This window comes from Chrysemys picta, chromosome 7 (assembly GCF_011386835.1).
Source record: "Chrysemys picta bellii isolate R12L10 chromosome 7, ASM1138683v2, whole genome shotgun sequence".
NCBI lineage: Eukaryota > Metazoa > Chordata > Testudines > Emydidae > Chrysemys > Chrysemys picta.
The window spans coordinates 102666744-102689170 of NC_088797.1; the positions used below are offsets into that span (position 1 = coordinate 102666744).

Consider the following 22427-nt stretch of genomic DNA (forward strand, 5'->3'; position numbering starts at 1 on the left):
GGTGTCCTAACAATCATAAGTGATAGACATCATTCCTTGTTAAATGAAATCTTGGATTCTGCTGCACAATTACTTAGTAAATTCAAAAACAAGAGGAATTACATGGCAATGTGCATGGCCACGTGATGACATTATGCATGTGGTCAGACGGTGTGAGGGGGAATCTGGCCCTTTGTTTATTCTGTTTACTAATTCCTTGATTCAAACTATTAAACAAACAAGGAAATACACATTCAACAAAATGGTTTTATGAATTAAGGAAACAAACCTCTATCTTTCAAAAAAAAAAAAAAAAAAAAAAAAGGGTGTACATCTTCTCCAGTGTATAATGTGTTAAATTAAAAAAGGTCAACAACTATACATTAAAAGTTATTACATTTATAAGCCTAATGGGATTTAAGTGATATTTCATTTTATAGTGCTTTCATTGGCTACAAATATATTTATAAGGCTTGAAAAATATTTTTAAAAATTTATATATAAAGATTTAGCAGTTTCAAAGTGTTTTTCACTTTTTTACAAGTGTTGTCCTTGATATTTCCCCCCATACTCTACTATTGAACATGTATACAATATAAAAAGTATTTTTGAAATGTTTTAGAGTTGTAAGATGTATCAACTGTTTTACAGTTTGTTATAAAGCTATTACTACTGCATATGGAGGGTTGTGTGTAGGTACAGACACAGGCACATTGAAACACAGTTCTATTTGTATTAGACTGATGTCTTTTGAAGATATGCGGTGAAGTAGAAAGGACTGCAAAATTAAAGTCCAACTAATTTTCTCATCAAAGCGAAGAAGATGCCACTTTAATACAAAAAGTCAGTCCCTGTGAGGCACTTAATAAAAAAAAAATATGGATGGGAATCTGCAACACAAATTAAAACAAAATTAAAAGCAAACCCCATATATTTTACCCATCCTAATGGACAGATATAAAGCAAGTTGCAAGGAGCACTGTGCTGCTATATTTAAGATATTCCACCCCTCCTAGATGACAGAAGTATTTCAAAGGCTTTTAACTGTTTGACATAAGTGCTGGAATTAGAGGTGCTGGGGATACTGCCGCACCCCCTGGCATGAAATGGTTTCTGCTATAAACAGGGTTTACAGTTTGGTTCAATGGCTCTCAGCACCCCCACTATACAAATTGTTCCAGCACCTCTGCTAGTTGATGCAATCACAGAATTTACTTTCCTTTGTGGATGACTTGATTTTGCTGTTTTAATTTTTTTTCTGTAGATCTTATGGGAAGGATCTTTATAAAAGTCCATTGTAGGCAGAATTAAAAAAAAAAAAAAAGCCTGTAAAACTGCAGAACATTTTTAAATGAGTTTAATCAGTTAATTTGCACAGTGAGATTCTATAGTACAAAGAACTTTTTTTTTTTAAAGAAGAGCTGGAATTGCCCTCTTCAGATAGGACTGAACCTGTAAATTCCAGTGGCATCCAAAATCCTTATTTCTGTTTTGTTAAAGAAAAGAAACAGCCCGTTTTGTTGATCCTAGGGAAGAAATGTAATGGTTTTAACTGTTTGTTAATAGTAGTAATAATGAGAGAGCACATTCCGATATGTCCTTTATGGCTGCAGAGAAAGAAGTCATAAAAGGAACATGAGGTTGGGGAGGACATTGGGCAGACAAAAGAGCAGCACAGAATCCTGTTTCATTGTCTGTATGTCATGGACAAAGTCAATGTGAATGGAAAAAGTATGCTATTGTGGAAGAGAAAAAGTGGGATAATTCAGGACCTAAATAGAGCACAATCTCTGGTATGCTCTAGTGTGGCTCCTCAGGCTGGTTATTCCTGTAGGTCTTTAGTAGTGGTTCATTCTTTAAACACACCATGCATGCACTGTAGTAAGAACTTCAGAATGTCAGAACTGTCAGATGGACATGAGGCACATGAGTCAAGAATAGGAAAGCAGGGACAATTCTTGAATCCCAAAACTACATAGATAACCCTGTGAGAGAATGAAGAAGCAGGTCTAACAGAAACAGTTAGTCTTAGGCTGCTGTGTGTCTAGACACTTTACCATGTAATTGCTTATATAATGGATGTTTGGGGATCAAATGGTATCTGCTGTGCAGGGCCGGCTCCAGGGTTTTGGCCGCCCCAAGCAGCCAAACAAAACAAGACAAAAAAAGCCGTGATCGCGATCTGCGGCGGCAATTTGGCGGGAGGTCCTTCGCTCCGAGCAGGAGTGAGGGACCATCCGCCGAATTGTCGCCGAACAGCTAGACGTGCTGCCCCCCTCCAGAGTGGCCGCCCCAAGCACCTGCTTGGTAAGCTGATGCCTGGATCCGGCCCTGCTGCTGTGGAACCTGGGTTATCTACCTACTCCCTTGTTTTCTTTAATCTTAGGTTGATTCTCTTGTCCTTTCTTGTTCATGTCTTTATGGCTACCCCTGCTATCTTGTTCCTCAGTTGTTCACACATAAGTGTGCTGCCATCATTTTTAACAAAAGCCTCCCACAAATATTTTCCCCTTAACCTGTGGTAAACATATTGTAGCAGGATGGTGGATGTCTGCTTGTAAAGAGGTGTGGCAAAGAACTGTGCAACATATTAATGTGTTTTCACACTTAAATAGAAATCCTCTGTGATAAGCAAGCATCTCTAGGTTAAAAAAACCCCCAACTTCTTAGAAGTGAACATCACTGAAAAGCATTAGACTTTGTTTCTCAGACATATATTGATGATAGTGTAGAACATTATTCAACTTTTGAAGTATCTGAGTGTTGACCTTATAGCGGTGATTCTAAGAAAACTTTTTGAAAATATCTGCTGTTTGGCACAATCTGATATGTTCCAGAGAAGAAAGTTTTATCTGAACGCTGTATTAGGATCCTTAGATATTCCCTTTCTTCCAGGAATGATTTAATACTGTCCAGAGAGAGAGAGAGTACACTCCATAAAAAGCAGGGAAATCACCAAAACTTTATTAATTGATTGGTGAAATGGTAACAAAGGGCTCAAGTCCTGAAAACTTCTAGCACTTCACTAATTTCATCCACATGTGCTCATGGCAAGGCTGGGGGCATGGATCAGCATTCATGTCACACTCCCCGTTAGCTCCCCTGGCCCAGGCTGGGTACTAATGATCCAAACAGCGGACCAAATTTGGTGATAATTCTGGTCACATGCCATCTGAGGCACATTGCGCATACACTAAGAAGATGATGGCATGGCTTACTTTGCACACTGTTCTAGTTCCTATACTGTTGTTTTGTTCCTTTCCTTCACCCATGTTGAGAATTGTATCTTTATGTTGCAGAATCCTTTTTTAATTAAAAAAATCAAGCTAGAAGAGAACATTATCTCTGCTTAATAACAGCCTTTTGGGAAACGTAGAAGAGTCTCTTTTCTTTATATACTTTGTCAGAGTCCATGAACCGTTATAGGATATTTTTTCTGTTTTGTTTGGTGACAGCAGAAAATCCCTGGAATTGGAAACACAGACTCTCTATCCAAGGGCAGACTACTGATGAGGATTTGATTAACTTAACCCATAGGCCCATGAGAACCCAGAAGGAAATGTTAGAAACAACAACAAAATCATTGTCATCAGATGGTTTGACTTGCCATTTTTGAATATTTCCATTTTGGCCCTGGTAGATGTAATCTTTCTTTGATTTGTTGCAGGTTGAAATATCAAAGACTTGGTATTCGTATTTGCTAGTGTTTCTCTGGCCTATGTGCTTGTTGTACTAACAAGGACATGTGCTTATATATGGCTTACATGTGGTTGTTATTTTGTTGTTTTGTTTTTTAATAGAAAATATCTTAGAACTGACAATAACATCAGGAATAATGGAAATTACTTGAAATGACTACTGTATACATTTGGTATGTGTTACTAATGTTGTAAAGCCTATTTTTCTGGCAAAATATTTTGCTTACATCTGCATTGCAAACAAAGACTAATAAAGAGGGAAGTGCAAGCTTAAGAAATATAGATACTAAAGGAAATCTCTTTACCCACACAACCCACTCCCCTGTTTAGCTAAATTCAAAACATTCACAATTCTGTTGATTTCAGTGGAATTACTCCTCTTATGCCTGTGTTAAATTTGGCCGCTGGTTTACTTTACCTTTTTAGAAATCTACTGGAGTATAGAAAGAACCAAGGGTATGAGTCTCAGATCTGACCCTTCTGTACTCAGCTCAGTGGTGGAGTGGGGCATAAGGGTGGTGGTATAAGGCCACCTTCATGTCCTCTGATTTGGGGGCCACTTAGCCATAATGCACAACACAAAGCAGCCTCTGGACTGCTCCAAGTTGTGTGAGCTATACATGGATGTAAGGGACTCTTCTAGCTGCCAGAAATCACCAGAACACAGGGGGCACTGACCTTTCCACTTTTATCTTGGCCAAGCCCCCTCCACTGGGGGCAGGAGAGGTATAGTCTAATATAGCCAGGAGAGGTTCTCCCATGCCAGAGGAATCCCTAGATAGCCACATCTGCCAGCTCTTCAAGTGGTTTATGTGAGTAGGCAGGTGGGAAATGGCCACAAGAGGTACCAGGATCTGGCCCTAAGGGTTCCTTTAGTCTCCAAACTCATTTGGAAAAAGAAATGCTATAAACCTGTGAAATGCCTAAAGTGACAGCTCTGATCAAATAGTGATTTTTGCAGAATTACCAGTTGGCTCTTATTGCCTAAAGGATTTCCACATGAACTGAAAACATTTGCTAAATGACATAATAAGCTAATGATTGCTTAATTTTTGAATACATAGCTCAGTGTAGAGAGGGTAACAGCTGGTGTTTGTCAAATTAGGTTTCCTTCTTAGGATTTTTACTACTCATTTTCTTGTTTATTTAACATACTTAGACGTGATTGAGCTCTAAAGGTCTTCCCCTAAGCTTGTTTATGTTAAAGGTAAATGTTACATAGTACGGGGTACATTCTTCTCTTCAGGCCCAATGGAACTCCCATTTAAATCAGGCGGTTCTCTGTGGATAGAGTGCTTCCATGTAAATAGAAGCCCGGCTTCCAGTGGCAGGGCTTCTATGTACATGCAACTTGGTATAATTGATGGCAATTACTTGCCTATAATTAGGAGAATAGTCCTATAGATATAGGTAATATTAAAAAAAATATACAAATGGTTCGATTGCAAAATCAAAAGTCAGGAAATGCTGGAATGTAGAGCCCATGCAGGATTCTGTTCCTAGTTCTGATGGTAATGTGACCTAGTAGTTACAGCTATCACACCCGAGTGCAAAGATTTAGCAAGTTCATCCTAAAAAGTAGCATAGCGAAGTGGACGAGACTTGCCATTTTAGATACCTGGATTCTATTCACAGCCATGCCAGAAGGGACCTCATGTTACCTCTTGGTTCCTTTATTTGTAAAATGAGTATATGACACTTGTCTGCCTTTATAAGATAGGGGTGTGAGACCTTGTTCAGTTATAAGGACAGTAAAGTATACAGAACTAACACTGTTCAGTGAGACCAGAATTCTTGGTCTCTGCATGGTTCAGTGCACTTTCCCCTAGGCCAAAGATGGGGTAAGTGCCAGCAACTGCTACGATTGTGCCCCCCCATCCAGAGCTCTTCACATGATTGTGGTAACTATATAGATAAGTTACAATATACATGATGTTTTCAAATCATGCACAAATCACCATTCCTTTATGTTAGAACCTATATTTGAAAGCATGAAAACATTTTTTTTTTGTTTTTAAAAATGTACTATACAGGGACATTTATAACACAAAAAGCAGTCTATGGTACAAAAGCTATGAGTTAAGGGTGGAGGGGTGTCTGGTGGATAAGGTGCTCCCTGGGGACTTGGGAAATCTGGGTTCAATTACTGGCTCAACCAGACATATTCTGTGACCTTGGGTGAGTCAGCGTGTGAAGCAACTTTATAGTGTGTAAAATGACACCTAACACTCCAGTGTATTAACATAGAATTCTGATGCATCTTGATGTCCTATTAAATTAAGTTGGATGGCTGGATGTGCAGCCAGTAGAGGACTAAGCTACTAATATTGCAATAATAATAAATACATTTTGGTGTCTTCTTAGATTGTAATATAGGAAGATTGAAAAACAATATTATTTATAGAGTGTGTGTCTTAACTTGCCAACAAATATTTATTTCAAATGTAAAATAAAACAAATTTTACTTAACCCTTCCATAGGTGGTTGCCAGAATAGCCTTAAACAAGTGGGCAGTCATCAGACAATTGCATTAGCTGCTGCTGCAGCAGCAGCTGCCATGGTGTCCGTAGATTCAGAAGCACCTCAGGGACCATCACCTACAAGTATCCAACCTTGCCATGTGCTCACTCTGTCACCTGTCAAAATACCAGTTTTGACTTCACCTTTTCCAGGTAAGAGATTTTCTTTGATACCATGTAGCTGCTTTTATTCAATCTGAATCATACAGAGACTGTGCGTTGTGTGATTTTTTTTTTTTTGGTCACAAAGGCTTTTTGTTAAATGATTGTTGAGTAGGAATTGAATTTAACAGCTTGTGATATATGTGGGTTTGTGTATTTTAGTCCTGAGGGAAAAACAATTATTAGTATTTATTGTTGTGTTAGATTGAGAGGTCATTTTAAAATGATCCATGCGTTTATAAAGCCACTACACCTCTACCCTGATATAACGCTGTCCTCGGGAGCCAAAAAGTCTTACTGCGTTATAGGTGAAACTGCGTTATATCAAACTTGCTTTGATCCACCGGAGTGCGCAGCCCCGCCTCCCCGGAGTGCTGCTTTACCGCATTATATCCGAATTCGTGTTATATCGGATCGTGTTATATCGGGGTAGAGGTGTACTTTGATTCAACTTGATTCAAATGTGCAAATGAGAGGAAATTCAGAGGTGAGCTTGAAACTCAAATCTTAACTAATTCTATGATGTTATGTAATTCTTATGGATTACAAAAATATGGGTTCAAAATCTCAATTAAATTTTATCCCATACCACTCTATTTACTTCAGTGAGAAAGCACTGTAAATCTATGCCAGGTTGGGTGGCCCTCCATATTGTAATCACCTACTGTTGGAAGGCCTCTGTTAGACATACAGTAGGAGTTGATTAAGAATAAAGTAGTGCTAGTTTTTGGTGAGTTAATCAGTTATACTCTGTGACTCAAGAACCTCTGGATGCCAACTGGCAGAAGGCACTAGGGTATATCTGAGTACAGAGATCCACTGAATTCACCAAAACAATGTCATTTAAGAGCTCTAGTGAAAGCCTGTGTCACACTGGTAACTAAAACTCTTGTGAGATGTATGTATGGAGAATGTGTATATATACTAAAAATTATGTTCTCTAGGTCTGTAGTTAAAAACAGGTTCTTTGAGAAAAATCTAAACACAGGGGAGTCATACTTTTCCTATACTGAAAAAAAAAAAATCACATCATGCCAGATGTATCCGTTTAGAGAAAAGGCTTCTTGAATTGAAATACTGAAGTATTCTAAGAAGCAGAAGTCACCATAAGAAATGTACTTTTGATTTACAGTTGCACTAACCTGCTCTGCATGAATTGCCATAGACATGATCGAATATTATCAAACCAAGGAGCTATCACATTTAGATAACTGGCTCAGCTTTGCAATGATAAACATGTCAGGCTAGGACAATTGTTGCTTTCCTTACAAATGAAAGGCTGATAGGATATCAAATATCAAGCTTTGAGTGTCTGAGCAATAATCCCATTATCAATCTTTCACACTAAACTACTTTTTTATGGGTATTTTCTCCTGTGGAGTATATAGTTGCTTCTTGAAGGCAGACAAGCTTGAAAGTATGTGCTTGAACATGCTAAATAGATTTGGGATTTCACCTAAACATTAATCAGTCATCCCATACATTTGATGCTGTTCACTTTGCAAAGACTATCAATATGCTTATGTAAAACACCGTAAAAAGGGATTTAATGGAATATGCTAACAGTGAGATGGGGATGAAGGAGTCCATTTTAGACAACCTTACTCAATATAAGTCAAATGGAAGGATGGCTGTTGACTTCCAGGGACTTTGGATCAAAGTCTAAGTTGGGGTTGTCAACCTTCCAGAAGTGGTGTGCTGAGTCTTCACTTATTCACTCTAATTTAAGGTTTCGCGTGCCAGTTATACATTTTAACGTTTTTAGAAGGTCTCTTTCTATAAGTCTATAATATATAACTAAACTATTGTTGTATGTAAAGTAAATAAGGTTTTTAAAATGTTTAAGAAGCTTCATTTAAAATTAAATTAAAATGCAGAGCCCCCCTGGACCGGTGGCCAGGACCCAGGAGCGCCGCCAGTTTTTCTGCCGCCTTAGGCGGTGGAAGTTCCCACCCCGAAATGCTGCCCCCCAAAGACATGGCGGACAGTCCTGCCACTGAAATACCGCCACGGTCGCCGTCCCCCAAATTGTAGCGCCCTAAGCAACCGCCTAGGTCACCTAATGGGTTGCGCCGGCCCTGCCAGGACCCAGGCAGTGTGAGTGCCACTGAAAATCAGCTTGCATGCCATCTTTGGCACACATGCCATAGGTTGCCTACCCCTGGTCTAAGGTTTTTGTTCTATTATATTTATGCTTGTTTCCATTGCCTTAATAAAGGACACACACATTTTCAAACTGTATATGGCATTCTGTCTGAGTTCACAGAAACGCAAACAAATTTATAGAGTTTATATAGAAAATTATAGAAAGAGTCCCATAAATGCTAATGCAAGAAACACTGTTTAAAAGCCTAACTTACCACGTAAATATTAATGGAGTGAGCTGAATTCACTTCTCATTACATCAGTTATATCCTCTGCAGATGCTGCATATTTTTAGTCATAACCTAGTACACACAACTTTTGTAAAATGACTACTCATGATCTCTTTATTGAAATACACAGTGGATGAGATACTGAAGTTAAATTAAAGTTCCTTCCCTTGCAGGAAAAAAATGGTCAATTGGTCAAAAGTAGCCCTTTGCTGTCAAGAACAAAATTACATTTCTATTTCTCCACAGAAGTTAATGACTGGAAAAGCATCAAGGAAAAATAATCCAATATACAGATAATCCCCTGTGTAGGACATACTTTACAATGCTTTCTGCCTTTCAGTTAAAAACATCAGTGCATTGACATTTATTAAGGATGACTTATTGTTCTCAAAGAAAAATAAATCTTTAAAAGAACATAATTTGTGTACCCTGGGGGCAATTGCATTTTGCTTGTCTCATGTATGATTTATAAAGTAAGTTGGTAATTAATGATCTTTCCATGTTCTCCTTGTATAAAGTTTATGTAAGGCAATGTCAAAATAATTTGCATGAAAAGTTCGAAAATAGCAGAATATGTTATATCTGTCTTAAAGCTATCAGCCTTAACATTATCTTGTTAAAACTAATCTCTATAATCAGTTATACTGGACAGCACTATTACAGTAGTGTGATGGGTATACTACTCACACTGGCCCTGAGAGAGTTGAATTAGCTCAGGCAGGCTCAATCAGTCAATTATGCTGCAAATGCTGGGAGATTTAGGCTGTGTAGGGGCTTGACTTCATTGGGAGCAGTCTTAGGCTAAGGCTGAAGCCTTTTACAAACACCACCCATAGGGTTTATACAAGTCCCCTGCCTGTGACCTCCCCGTGTTTCCCAAATGTCTTGACCCTGGCCCTGCAAGGTATAAGACCCTTTGATAGAGAGATACACACCCTATCCATCAGAGGCAGCAATAGCAACATGTGAGGTTTTGTTACTACTGGTCATTGTTGGTTCCCCCCCATAATGATGTCACTAAGAGGACGTGGCGAAAGAGGACATACTCTGTGTATGGCAACAGTCTGTTATAAGTGGACCCATCCACAGTGTCCCATATGCTTCTAAGTCAATTCGGTCTGGGCAGAGTCTAGTTATCTTTCTAAGTCTGGATCTATAGGACACACTTGCAGGCTCAGACCTCTTGTCAGAGCCCTTCCTTGTGACATGAGACTGAGCAGTCCAGCTGTCCCAGACCCCAGTACAAGTGCTTTAGATCTCCCAAGTCTCCTACTTGCTTACATGTGCTCCTTCAGAGTTATGTCTCACTGTGAGAACTCTGGCTTATAGTTTAACTCCTTTTGAGGACAACATGGCAGGAAAACAAGTAACACAGGCTTAGCAAAGGAAGTTCTTAACCACAATGTCTGTACTCTTAAGAGTTAAACTTGACAGTTACAGAACTTTGCAAAATAACAAAAAAGTATTGAGATATCAGACCAGGAGAGGATGTTTTATGCATTCTGTGAGTGTGGGGCATGTCTATATTTCAGGCATTCCATTCTTCTTCTCTCCTGCATGTGCCACTTACACATGGTCATGGTTGGCTTCCCCTGTAGAGAATGGCACCATTTCTTAAGTACAGCTTTTGTCTCTTTGTCATGTGCTCAGGCTGAGAAGGTGGAGACCAGTCCTGTTGATGCCCCTGTATAGAAAAAGCTTTGTTTTGATGAGGGGAGGAGTTGAGATACAATCAAAGTTGATGGGTCTAGGTTGCTCGGTGATGTCTCCTCTATGGTGCTTCTTCAATGAGGTATCAAGCATCTTTATTGGGCAGGGTTCCTTCTGGAATAAATCAAAGCGATTTGCCTTTGGCATGTGTTGAGCACATAATACAAAATGGAGGCCCTAATTCAAAATTGGGTTTACAGTTTGACAGACAAACCCCCTCTAGCACAGGATGGTTGCTATAGGGATGATAAGTTTGGCTGATTGGACCTAAGAAATTAGAGAAGGTACTTATTTGGAAATGGAGTCTGGTTAAAGTTTACCCTTTGTTTGTTTTTTTGGGGCGGGGCACTTACTTGGATCAGATAAAGATTAGTAAATTGTTTCCCTCCTAGACATGCAGGGGCCTTAGTTATGACAGGCAGAAATTCTCCTGATCTGAAGGTAAAAGTTTCTCTTTGGAGCAGCAGGTTCATGCTAGTCAAGAAGGGTGAATGGTCATGGTAAGCAAAGAGCAGGTATATGAATAAGAACTCCACTAAACTGACCATGGTGGTAATGCTTCAGATGGAGATGAAATATGTTGGCTAGAGCCCAGCATAGTTCTTTTCCATAAGGGGGGCAGAATTCAGGGGGAAACTTGTGCATTCCAGAAACTGGTACTGACCTGAAATGAGTTATATCAATATCTGTAAAAATACCAGCTCAACAAATGCTACTTTGCTGCCATTTTCTTAAGGCCAGCAACTGCAACCAAGAATCATTTAGGTAGAAAAAAGTGTCAATGAGCCAGCAAGAACCACTGTAATGCAGCAGTAAAATGAAGAGGCTTGACTAGTCCAAAAGAGCAAAGATTCCAGTTCTGATAATCAGTGCTGGTGTGGTTGTGTATTATTGGGGAGCACAACACAAGCTTTCCATCCCTTAAGATGGAAAATAAATCCACTGCTGCCTGCAAGCACCCTGGCACATCCAGCCCCACTTAACATAATTATGAATACTGATTCTCATCTGTTAATTCTGCTAGACCTATGTTTTAAAATGTTACTACTTATGCAGTGTAATTCCTAATTTGTGTGTGTGTCAGTTATGATTCTGAATGCTTTGAAGTAGGGCTGCTGATTAATCGCAGTTAACTCATGCGATTAACTCAAAAAAATTAATTGCGATTAGTTGCACTGTTAAATAGAATACACATTGAAATTTATTAAATATTTTGATGTTTTCTACATTTTCAAATAAATTGATTTTAATTACAAAACAGAATATGAAGTGTACAGTGCTCACTTTTTTATTACAAATATTTGCACTGTAAAAATTAAGAAATAGTATTTTTCAATTCACCTCATACAAATACTGTAGTGCAATCTCTTTATCATGAAAGTGCAACTTACAAATGTATTTTGTTATATAACTTCACTCAAAAACAAAACAATGTAAAATTTTAGAGCCTACAAGTCCACTCAGTCCTACTTCTTGTTAGCCAATCTCTAAGAGAAACAAGTTTGTTTACATTTATAGGAGATAATGTTGCCCACTTCTTAATTACAATGTCACCTGAAAGTGAGAACAGGCGTTCGCATGGCACTTTTGTAGACAACGTTGTAAGGTATTTACATGACAGAGATGCTAAACATTCATATGCCCCTTCATGCTTTGACCACCACTCCAGAGAAAATGCTTCCATACTGATGACGCTTGTTTAAAAAAATAGTGCTTTATTAAATTTGTGACTGAACTCCCTGGGAGAGAATTGTATGTATCCTGCAGTTTTACCCGCATTCTGCCATATATTTCATGTTATAGCTCTCTCAGATGACCCAGCACATGTTGTTTGTTTTAACGCTTCCACTGCAAATTTGACACAATGCAAAGAAGATACCAATGAGAAATTTCTAAAGATAGCTACAGCACTCGGCCCAAGGTTTAAGAATCTGAAGTGTCTTCCAAAATCTGAGAGGGATGAGGTGTGGAGCATGCTTTCAGAAGTCTTAAAAGAGCAACACTCTGATGTCGAAACTACAGAACCCAAACCACCAAAAAAGAAAGTCAACCTTCTCCTGGTGGCATCTGACTCAGATGATGAAAATGAACATGCATCGGTCCACACTGCTTTGGATTGTTATTGAGCAGACCCCATCATCAGCATGGACACATCCTCTGGAATGGTGGTTGAAGCATCAAGGGACATATGAATCTTTAGCTCATCTGGCATGTAAATACCTCGTGACACCGGCTACAACAGTGCCATCCAAATGCCTGTTTTCACTTTCAGGTGACGTTGTAATTAAGAAGCGGGCAGCATTATCTTCTGCAAATGTAAACAAACTTGTTTGTCGGAGCGATTGGCTGAACAAGAAGTAGGACTGAGTGGACTTGTAGGCTCTAAAGTTTTACATTGTTTTATTTTTGAATGCAGGTTTTTTTTGTACATAATTCTACATTTGTAAGTTCAACTTTCATGATAAATTGATTACACTACTGTACTTGTATTAGGTGAATTGAAAAATATTATTTCTTTTGTTTTTTGCAGTGCAAATATTTGAAATAAAAATAAATATAAAGTGAGCACTGTACACTTTGTATTCTGTGTTGTAATTTGAAATCAATATATTTGAAAATGTAGAAAACACCAAAAATATTTAAGTAAATGGTATTCTATTATTGTTTAATAGCACGATTAATATTTTAATGGCTTGACAGCCCTATTTTAAAATAATTGTCTCCAGTGTGTGAAACGATATTTTTAAACAAACAGCCATAAAATAAGTCTACTACTGTCATGTTTCTGAGCTGTGTTAATACCTAGTTTAATTGGAGTAAGATGAGAAAAACATAATCTTCTCACTGCTTTTGTAGCTACATACAAAGAACAGCTTTGCCTTAAACAGGGGAGTTGAGAAATTTCAAACACAGCTTCATTATTTTGTTGTTTTTTAAAGACAAAAATAATCTTAGAAAGTGATGCATTTATTAGGTCTATTGAGATAAACACAGATGGTTTGACTCTCTTCTCAATTACTGGTTATACATGAATGCAGTTCTATTGACATCTGTGGAGTTACTCCTGATGTAACCTCCTGTGAGAAAGTGGAGAATCAGAACCAGAGTGTGAAGGAGTGGGCAGAAATTTGGAATAAACACCTTCCTTTGGGATTCCTTCTTTTTTAATTGTTTTTTTTTAATATTTAATTTGATTATTTTGACAGTGTACATGGAGAACTTAAATGCAATTTTTTTTGTTTGGATAGGTAATATACAAAGGTAGGACTAATTTTTTCCCTTAATTCCCTACATTCCCTATAGTTTAAAAAGTGGTAGAGCTGTGTACACAAATTGAAGAGAGAGTTTCCTCTCAAAGTCCAATCCATAAGAGCCTAAAGAACTGAGGCCCTGATCCTGCATCATTCAGATCAAATAGTTTTGCCAGTGACTTCAATGATTGTATGATCAGGCCCACAAGCACTGAGTAGAATGTTGGTGAGGCAGAAAAATTTGGGATCCTAAGGATACTTCTGGGTTCAGAGAGGTACTGCTAGGTGCAGACCAAGTGATTACAGGTGAAAAGCCCTGTCCTTGCACCACTTGTTGTCTCATCAAATCATCAACACTGATAGAGATACTCTTCAAGACTGATCTCGCTTTCAATGAAACTGATTGCAAAATTCTATTCCTTTCCTCTATCTTGTCCTTAGCACCAAGGATTGAACTGGACAACTCCAGAGCTAGTTGGAGCTGAAACAGACTCAGATCCTTTGCGTATTGGGCACAGAAGGGAACATGTAGCACACACTTACCAGTGGGCTACAGAAAGACCACCAGAAGTTTTGACATCTTAGTGGAGTAGCTAATTTGGTCACAGATTTTTACTTTAGTTAATATTTGAATGTACGGTATAAACTGCTGATATTAAGTTTTATCTGATTCAGGGGCAGCTCTAGGCACCAGCAAAGCAAGCACGTGCTTGGGGCAGCCCATTTGCAGGGGCGGCAGGGATCCAGCATGGGAGCTGAGAACCAACATGGGGCCCTGGGAGCTGTAGTTCCTTGGTTAGCTCCCTGCCTATAGAGCCAGCCCTGGAGCAGGGAAAGAACTACATTTCCCAGCATTCCCTTGGCCACTACCAACAGGAAAGAGGGGGAGGGAGTGAGGTAGCTGAGACCTCATGCTGCAGCCGGCTGTGAATGGAGAGCTGCACTGTGAAGGTAGTGATACCATATTTTAACATACAAAAAATAGGACACTCCACAGGGAGGGAGGGTAGCCCCACCCTGCCACCATCCACTCCCTCCGACTGCCCCCCACAGAAACCCCAACCCATCCAACCCCCCCTGCACCCTGTCCCCTGATCACCCCATCCCTGGACCCCTCCAACTGCCCCCCAGGATCCCACCCCCTATCTAAGCCCCACTGATCCTTGTCCCCTGATTGCCCCCTCCTGGTACCCCCCCCAACTTCCCCCCTAGGATCCCACCCCCTACCTGTCCCCTGACAACCCCCTGGGACTCCCATGCCTATCCAACTTCTGCCTGTCCCCTGACTGCCCCCCCGAACCCTGACCCATCTAACCCCCCCCTTCTCCCTGCCCCTGACTGCCCCCCCTGAACCTCTGCCCCATCCAACCCCCCATGCTCCCTGTCCCTTGACTGCCCCCCCCCCGAACCCCCTACCCCTTCTCCAACCCCCCAGTCCCCTTACCGTGCCACTCAGACCATGTTGCATGCATGCTGCCGTGCTCCCCTGCAGAGCCACAGCCCCCCCGCACCTGCCTTCCAGATTTGAACACCTCAAAATTAAGGAGTGCTCAAGCTCAGTTTGGGCAGCTGTTACTTCATTTCTCCCAAATCAAATATACTGATCCACTGTAACTTGCTGTAGAAAAAGTAGGATAAAATTGAGCAAGAAATGCTTCCCAGTGGTTATTAGGACTGGAATTGCTATTTTCAACAGCCATTGCCTTTTTTTTTGTTTGTTTGTTTAAAAGGAAGACAGTGATATTGCATTGGCAAATTTAGAAAGAAAGAGTGGAACAAAAGAATAATAAAGGCACCTCAACTTTTCCTCATTTATGTAGGACAGTCTTATAATATGCATCCAGATATCCTCCAATCACACAAGCTGAAAATTGTTCCATTTTACTGCAGTTCTGTAACCATATGGGAACCAATCCTGTCTGTGTTCTGTGCACACCTAAAATTCCTGCTGAATGACCTGCCTTGGGAGCGAGTTACCAGTGACCCAGGGCTGCGGCGGAAGGAGGGTGCAGGTGGGGGGGGGGGAAAGAGAGCCCAGGGCTAGGGCAGCAGGAGGTGTGTGGGGGGGGCAATGGTTGGGGGGTAGGGGGGAGCCCAGAGCTGGGGCGGCAGGGGGTGCAGGTGGGGGGGCTGAGAGCCTTGGGCTAGGGTGGCAGAGGGGTGTGGGTCGGGGGGGGGGGAGAGCCCAGGGCTGGGGTGGCAGGGGAGTGCGGCGAGGAGCCCAGGGCTGGGACGGGGGGGCAGCCAAAATTTGTTTTGCTTGGGGCGGCAAAAAACCTAGAGCCGGCCCTGATCTGATTTTTGCATTGTAATTTAGTTTTAAATCTTATTGACTGAATGCCAATAAGATCTTCGGTGAAATACTTTAGAAATTAAAAAAACCCCAAATGATAAAAAGCAGGCTCATGTACATATCAGATAAATATTTAACTTTTGTTTTTAACATCAATGCCAGCCTTTCAGGTTTGTCTTTACATTTATCAGGTCAGGGTTTTTTTTTTGTTTGTTTGTTTTTTTTTTAAATACTCCATTCTTATTATGTGGGGAAAGTGCATATTCAAATTCTTTGCTGACTAAAATTAAAACAGCTATTTTGTTCTCTATGGCGGATTACATTGAAATGAGGTTGCTTGTTGAAAGCTCCTGCTTTATAGGCTGTACCAATGTCATTTATATTATATACCAAAATGTGTTGGGCCAAATTCTCACTCCAACTCCAGGAGCACTGAGCTGCCCAAGAAATCTGCTGTGTTCCAGGGGCCAGGAGGGAGTGTCTAATTTAGCTCTCCATCAGCCTGGTCTTCTGCCAATTCCTCTTGGTTGTCTAAGGATAATCCCTGGCTGATGGAAAGCTAAGTTAGACACTCCCTCCTGGTCCCTGGAACACAGCAGATTTCTTGGGGAAACCGGATGAATCTGGGATGTCTCTCCACTCTGGCTATCCCCATTTATCAAAATAACCAGTTGGGGATGTGGAAAACCATGTGTAAAGGAGAGTAGTCTTTGAGTTGCTACAATTTACTGTGGGGACCAGGTTGGTCCCTGACTGGTTATAGAATCCATAGGCTACAAAAGGTAGTTTAAAACCACAGTTACCCTGCATCACCTGGTCCAGTATTGAGTGCACCTCACTCAAAACAGATAATCTGGATGACAGTCTTTAAAATTGAGAAAAGATATTTGATATAAACTGAGATTATTTTACAGGTTCCAAGTCTCAAGATTATATAATTACAAATTGGTCTCCATCGGTTTTAGATATTTAACTCTTCAGAGTTCAGAGAATTCTTTCCCAGGTGTCTGGCCGGTGGGTCTTGCCCATATACTCACGGTCTAACTGATTGCCATATTTGGGAAGGGAAAGAAATTTTCCCCTGTTTCAGATTGGCAGAGACACTAGGTTTTTTGTTGTTGTTTTTTTTCTTCCTCTGCAGCATGGGGCATGGGTCACTTGCAGGTTTAAACGGTGGATTCTCTGTAACTTGACGTCTTTAAATCATGATTTGATGACTTCAGTAACTCAGCCAGAGGTTATAGCTCTACAGGAGTTGGTGTGTGAGGTTCTGTGAACTGCAATGTGCAGGTAATTAGACTAGATGATCATGATGGTCCCTTCTTACCTTAGAGAGTCTGTGAGGGTAAACATAAAGCATGTTTAAGACTGAATGTTATTCCTGTGATAGAGCCAAAGTAATAGTTACATTTTGGTTAGTCCCTAAAGATTCACAGAGCCAGCTGGACTCCAGAAGATTCTGGAAAAGATATAAAAGACAGATTGAACTCAGTGGCCTAGAGGGGAGATCTAGCAACTGACTGCTCAAATCAAGTCCATTCTTATCCACACTTCACAAACCGACAGCCCTGACCATGGCTTAGATGTGAAAAGAAAACATAACAGAGGGACTGGTCTCTTGAGCAGGAAAGCACTGTCTTTGAAGAGAGAGAGAGAGAGAGAGAGAGAGAGAGTGTGTGTGTGTGCGCGCGTGCGCGCTAGAGAGTGCTATACAGCCAAAGAAGAAGAAATACTTTGATTTCACAAGAAATGTGATAAAGAATAACTGACTGACACTGTTCAGTCAAGAACTATCTTTATTCTGACTATCACATATGAAGCAGTCCCTTTATTTAGGAGGTATAGGTAGAAAAAATCTGTCACATTCAACCTTAGGTCATTGATAATGGGTAACAAAGCCTGTCACATATTGGTAGGTAGTTCTATCCAAGGCCACAAGTGGTAGTCACAAGCTGTTACCAATGAATGGCTTTTCATTAGGCAATAATAATATGAATTGGTGGCATTAGTCCATTTTCTGTGGACAAATGTCAACAACAGAAAAAGCAGAAATACAACTGACATTCTTAGAGAGCCAAGGACTGAATGCACATTGATAATGACCCACCCTTTTGACTGTCCCTTGATGTGATCCTTTCAAGATAGGGATGAAGCCAGTGCAGCACTGACAAATCTTTTGTACTGTGTGCCAAGAAATTACAAAAGGTGCTCAGCATCGCATTGTGCCCAAAGTTCAGAGGAAGCTGTCCAGTCAGTGGGACTTCTGCTGTTGACTTTTGGAGGACAACATTTCAATTCTAGGCTTGTTTTACAGTTTTCTGTACTTCACATGCTGGTCTCATATAATTTCTTAGTTAATTCCTGATGCCAAAGCAATTAACTTGATGAAGTTTATGGTTATAAAAGTTATTGATAGGTGTGTGGGGAACCGAAGGTCATCAATAAAGCTATGGCTAGTTTTTTTTCCCTTTTTCATAAAAACAAAATAATCTGGCAATATTCTACATTCCATGTGAGTGCCCTAACACTAAGATAAAAGTTATAAGGTGAGTCAAAGACTGGGGCATGGGCAATTGTGCCTTGTGGTTAGAGCAGGTGTTGTGCCTAGTAGCTGGACATAGGCTTCAGTAGCCAGGAGTTGGATCCCCCGGTCAGAACCTAGGTGTCAGAGCCAAGGTTCACAGCCAGAGTTAGAGCCAAGGGTCAGAACAAGGTTACCTGGAATGAGGCAAGGCAGAAGTAGGGCTGGGAACAACCAGGCACAAGAGCTATCACAGCCATGGGCAAGTGCTCTGAGCAGCTGCTGAATTGCTGTAGGGCTTAAGAAGTGCTCTGCTGACTCGTCAAATCAATCAGGCTGTGTAGCCAATCAGGCAGCCCTTAGTAGGTTGCTCAGAGACTGGCTGTACTGCAGGCCCTGATTCCTGACAAGTGGGAAGTGGTACCACCACAACCTCCTCTGGCCATTTGGTGAATGGCACCTAATTCCCATGTGAATCTAGCCCCAAACTTTTTTTTGGACAAAATTATTAAATGAATTCAGGTCAAATTTGTGAATAGTTTTGGGTCGATCAAAACTGCATTTTTATTGAATAAAGTATTAATCCAAATAGTTTTACTTCAGGAAGTTCATTGATTAAAAGGAATAGTCTTTTAATAGTTGATGTTTTCCAGGAACTGAGAATCTCCATCTTGGTTTTCCAGAGAATTCCCCCGTAACTCAACCATCTCTGTCTTAAGGTTCTTGCTATATAACCGCTCAGGACCTATACCGTAGAGATCTTCTTCATACTGCATGTGGAGACATGATGAAATGTAGTATATTTTCTAGCTTTTGTAACTTAAGAATCCATCTTGAAAATATTTCCAACAGTTTCCCAATTGTAGTTTAATATGAATAGATCACGTTTGTTTCCAGTATTGTCCATGAAAGGAGTTTATTTTTTATGTTTAACAAATGAAATATTCTAGCTTTCCATTGTCCAAAATAATTTTGAGGTCTATTTTTTTTAATGAGATTTGATTATGTTTAACTCGTCCTTCTTCAAACTTGATGTTCTACATATAGTTCATTTAAGTGTTGAGTGGATTTATGCAAAAACAATAAATAAATCAAGTCACTTACCAATTGCAAGCTTGCTAGTTTTGGATAATCTTGTTCTTTCTGAAAGGAGAATATCATAATACCTTTCATACATTGTACAAAGCAACAAAACATATGATCTTGACTTAGCTGTTGTACATCAGCCATACCAAATATTTGATTCAACTTCTTCTAAAAATGGTCAGAAGTTTTGATAATTAAGAACTTTTGAAATTCACCTTCAATATATCATCAAGCATTACTAAACTTACTTTGGCACACAGCATGTCCTAATGCATGATGAAATTAAATGAAATTCCACTAATCATGACTGACTTCTTAGGTAAGGTATTGAATAAAACCTACATTATAGCCACCATACTAGAAACTTCACCTGTTGGCACTAATGCAGTGCTCAAGGTGTTAATATTTGCTTCTGAAAATGCCTGAGGCATGGCAAAGACAGTATATCTACTTAATAGTTATTTCTGGCAATTTCAACAATTTGAATGTAAGAAAAATTAAATAGTCTCTTGCTACATACCTTGCAGTAACCCCCAACCACACTCTCAGCTAAACACATCAAAACATATAGAAAATTACTATACAAAGTGTCAGCGCAATAAAGTATTTGATTGTTAATATAATTCCCCTCTGAAATTGGGAAACGAATCTATGCAATACAGCTTATTAATGGAGGAGTAGCAACAAGTTTATTTTGAATTGTGAACAAGTTTTACAGTCATATTCTGATTTTAGACCTCTTGTAGTTCACTTGCCAAAGGTTCCTTTCATTCTTCTCTCATAAGTGAACAAAGATTCTTATGATTTAGTTGAGAGTAATAGTGAATGTTTTGAAAACCACACATTTGGATGGGGGGTGGAAGTGGGGGCGGGAGGGGCACTAAGGAAAACCCAGTTGGCCTCTTTGTTGTTGAGCTTATGTAGACATTTTTTGTGACTTAAGATGTTCAGAAGACTGCAAATGATGAAGGATAAAGAGAAAGAAAGGTCTAGCGGGCAAATGAATTGGAAAGGTGCTCACAGGTGAGGCAAGGTGGAAAAAAATCTAGAGTAACTGGTGTGTTTGACTGACTCTTACGATCTTTGTTTGAGGCAGAATTCACTCATTTCCAGCAATAACAGGAAGTGTGGGCATTGGAGACCTTTGATGTGAAATACCAAAAAGTATAGGTTGGAGGATGGTGAAAGGGGAATGCAGTAATAATTCACACAGCAGCATGTTTACATGGCAGTAGGTTGGAGGTAAGACACGAATGATTTCACAGGTCTAAGGGGAAGTGAAAAAAGTTCCAGAAATTATATTTCATTTTTTCAGTTGACTTATTTCCTTTTCTTAAAGATTTATTGATTTATCTATTTACATACACTTATGCTGGGCCTTTGGGGTGGACAAAGGGGTTCTACAGTCCCATGGCTGAGTCCACCTGATGCCCTTAGCTTCTGGGCAATCAGGCCTAATGGCAACAGTCAATACATCTGCCATCTCTCACAGGGCTATGCAGCTAATGGCCAGTGGGGGGGATGGGCCACCACCTAGAGGAGCGATGGCCAGGGTTAGGAGACCCAGGCCCTCCATACTCCACCAGGTCCCATCCCAGGACCCTGTCAGCAGTGAGAATACGAGCCACTGGGTCATCAGGGATCCAACCAAAACACACTAAGTTCCTGGTCCTGCAACTGGAAAAATGGCTAGGCCCCTTGGGCAACTTCTTACCCTGTCCTCCAGCAGTATGGTCCATGGGTCTCCAGGGTCTTTGGTTTGTGGAGCTCTTCACGGTTCCAAGGTCTCCTGAGTGTACACAGGTAGCTGGGTATCTGTCCGGGTCCCAGAGGGCTTGGCCTTCACAATCTGGGTCTCCATCAGCTCCCTGGTGGGAGCCTGAACCATGCATCCTCTCTCCTCAGTGGTGAACTGGGCTACTCCCTTTTATACTGCTGCTCCAGTTGGAGCATGCCCATCAGGGGTGAGGGGGCATGGCTTCCTCTGCCCAGAGTACAGGTTTAACCCCTTCATCTCCAGTGCGCGGTAAGTACACCTCATCACAGGATCCATGTGCTAAGCTCAGCACACATGTTATTGATATGCCTCTAGAGATACAATAAATTATAGTAAGGAAAACCATACGATAGCACCTGTGCTTTATCTACTCTATGGTTAAAGAGAGGAATTCATTCTTGAGTGCTGTCAAGATAGCATCCTTCAAAAGTGTTAAATTAACTTAAAAATTTAAACTTAAAATTGTGACAAAACTTCTGGAGTTTATACAACTCTGGAATTTAATTCAAATTTGAGGACTTTAGGGCTCCTGGAATTAGAAATTACTGACTTCATGTTTATTGAATGAAGATAAGTAAGGCAAGTGAAAAAATTATCCTTTTTAAAATAATTATGGTGTCTATTTTCATACTTTCTCCTACAGTTTTCTAATCGTTCAAGTGAAAAAGGTAAAATATGAGTTGGTAGTTGTGGACTCGGTATTGTAAATTAGCAGTGAGTACAAATATTAAAAAAGGCACCATCTGCCATATAAACCATTTGCCACCTGTTCTCTTGCTTTCAGAATTACTTAATGGTTTAAATTTAATGTTTTAGCCTTTCACAGAACAGCTGGGTTGTGACTAAGTATTTTTCCTATCAGTAACTTAACAACCAAGCACATTACATGTAAAAACACCTCTTAATGCCAGGAGTTTGCTGCATGGCCTTTCACGTGTCTGTCAACTTATCTCATTAGCAAATTTTGCTGATAGTAAATACAAGTTTTTATAACAATTATCCAAACATTTTTGGATGGTATTTTTTTTTAGAAGGGATATTTCCTTCTCTGTGATA

At 40.1% G+C, this 22427-nt stretch overlaps 1 protein-coding gene and 1 long non-coding RNA gene across 3 annotated transcripts in view; one reads left to right on the forward strand and one right to left on the reverse strand.

Moving 5' to 3' along the window:
- TCERG1L (transcription elongation regulator 1 like) overlaps positions 1-22427 on the forward strand; it is a 242362-nt gene that overhangs the window by 24463 nt on the left and 195472 nt on the right. For both annotated transcript variants that reach the window (XM_065552187.1, XM_005305299.4), the window contains exon 4: positions 6158-6349. In XM_065552187.1, coding sequence (XP_065408259.1) covers positions 6158-6349 — 192 coding nt within the window. The remainder of the gene's footprint in view (positions 1-6157; positions 6350-22427) is intronic.
- LOC135972779 (uncharacterized) lies at positions 18251-21612 on the reverse strand. The gene is made up of 3 exons (XR_010589291.1): positions 21309-21612; positions 19613-19651; positions 18251-19278 (listed from the first exon to the last, which is right to left on the reverse strand). It is a non-coding gene; the product is annotated as an uncharacterized LOC135972779 (long non-coding RNA).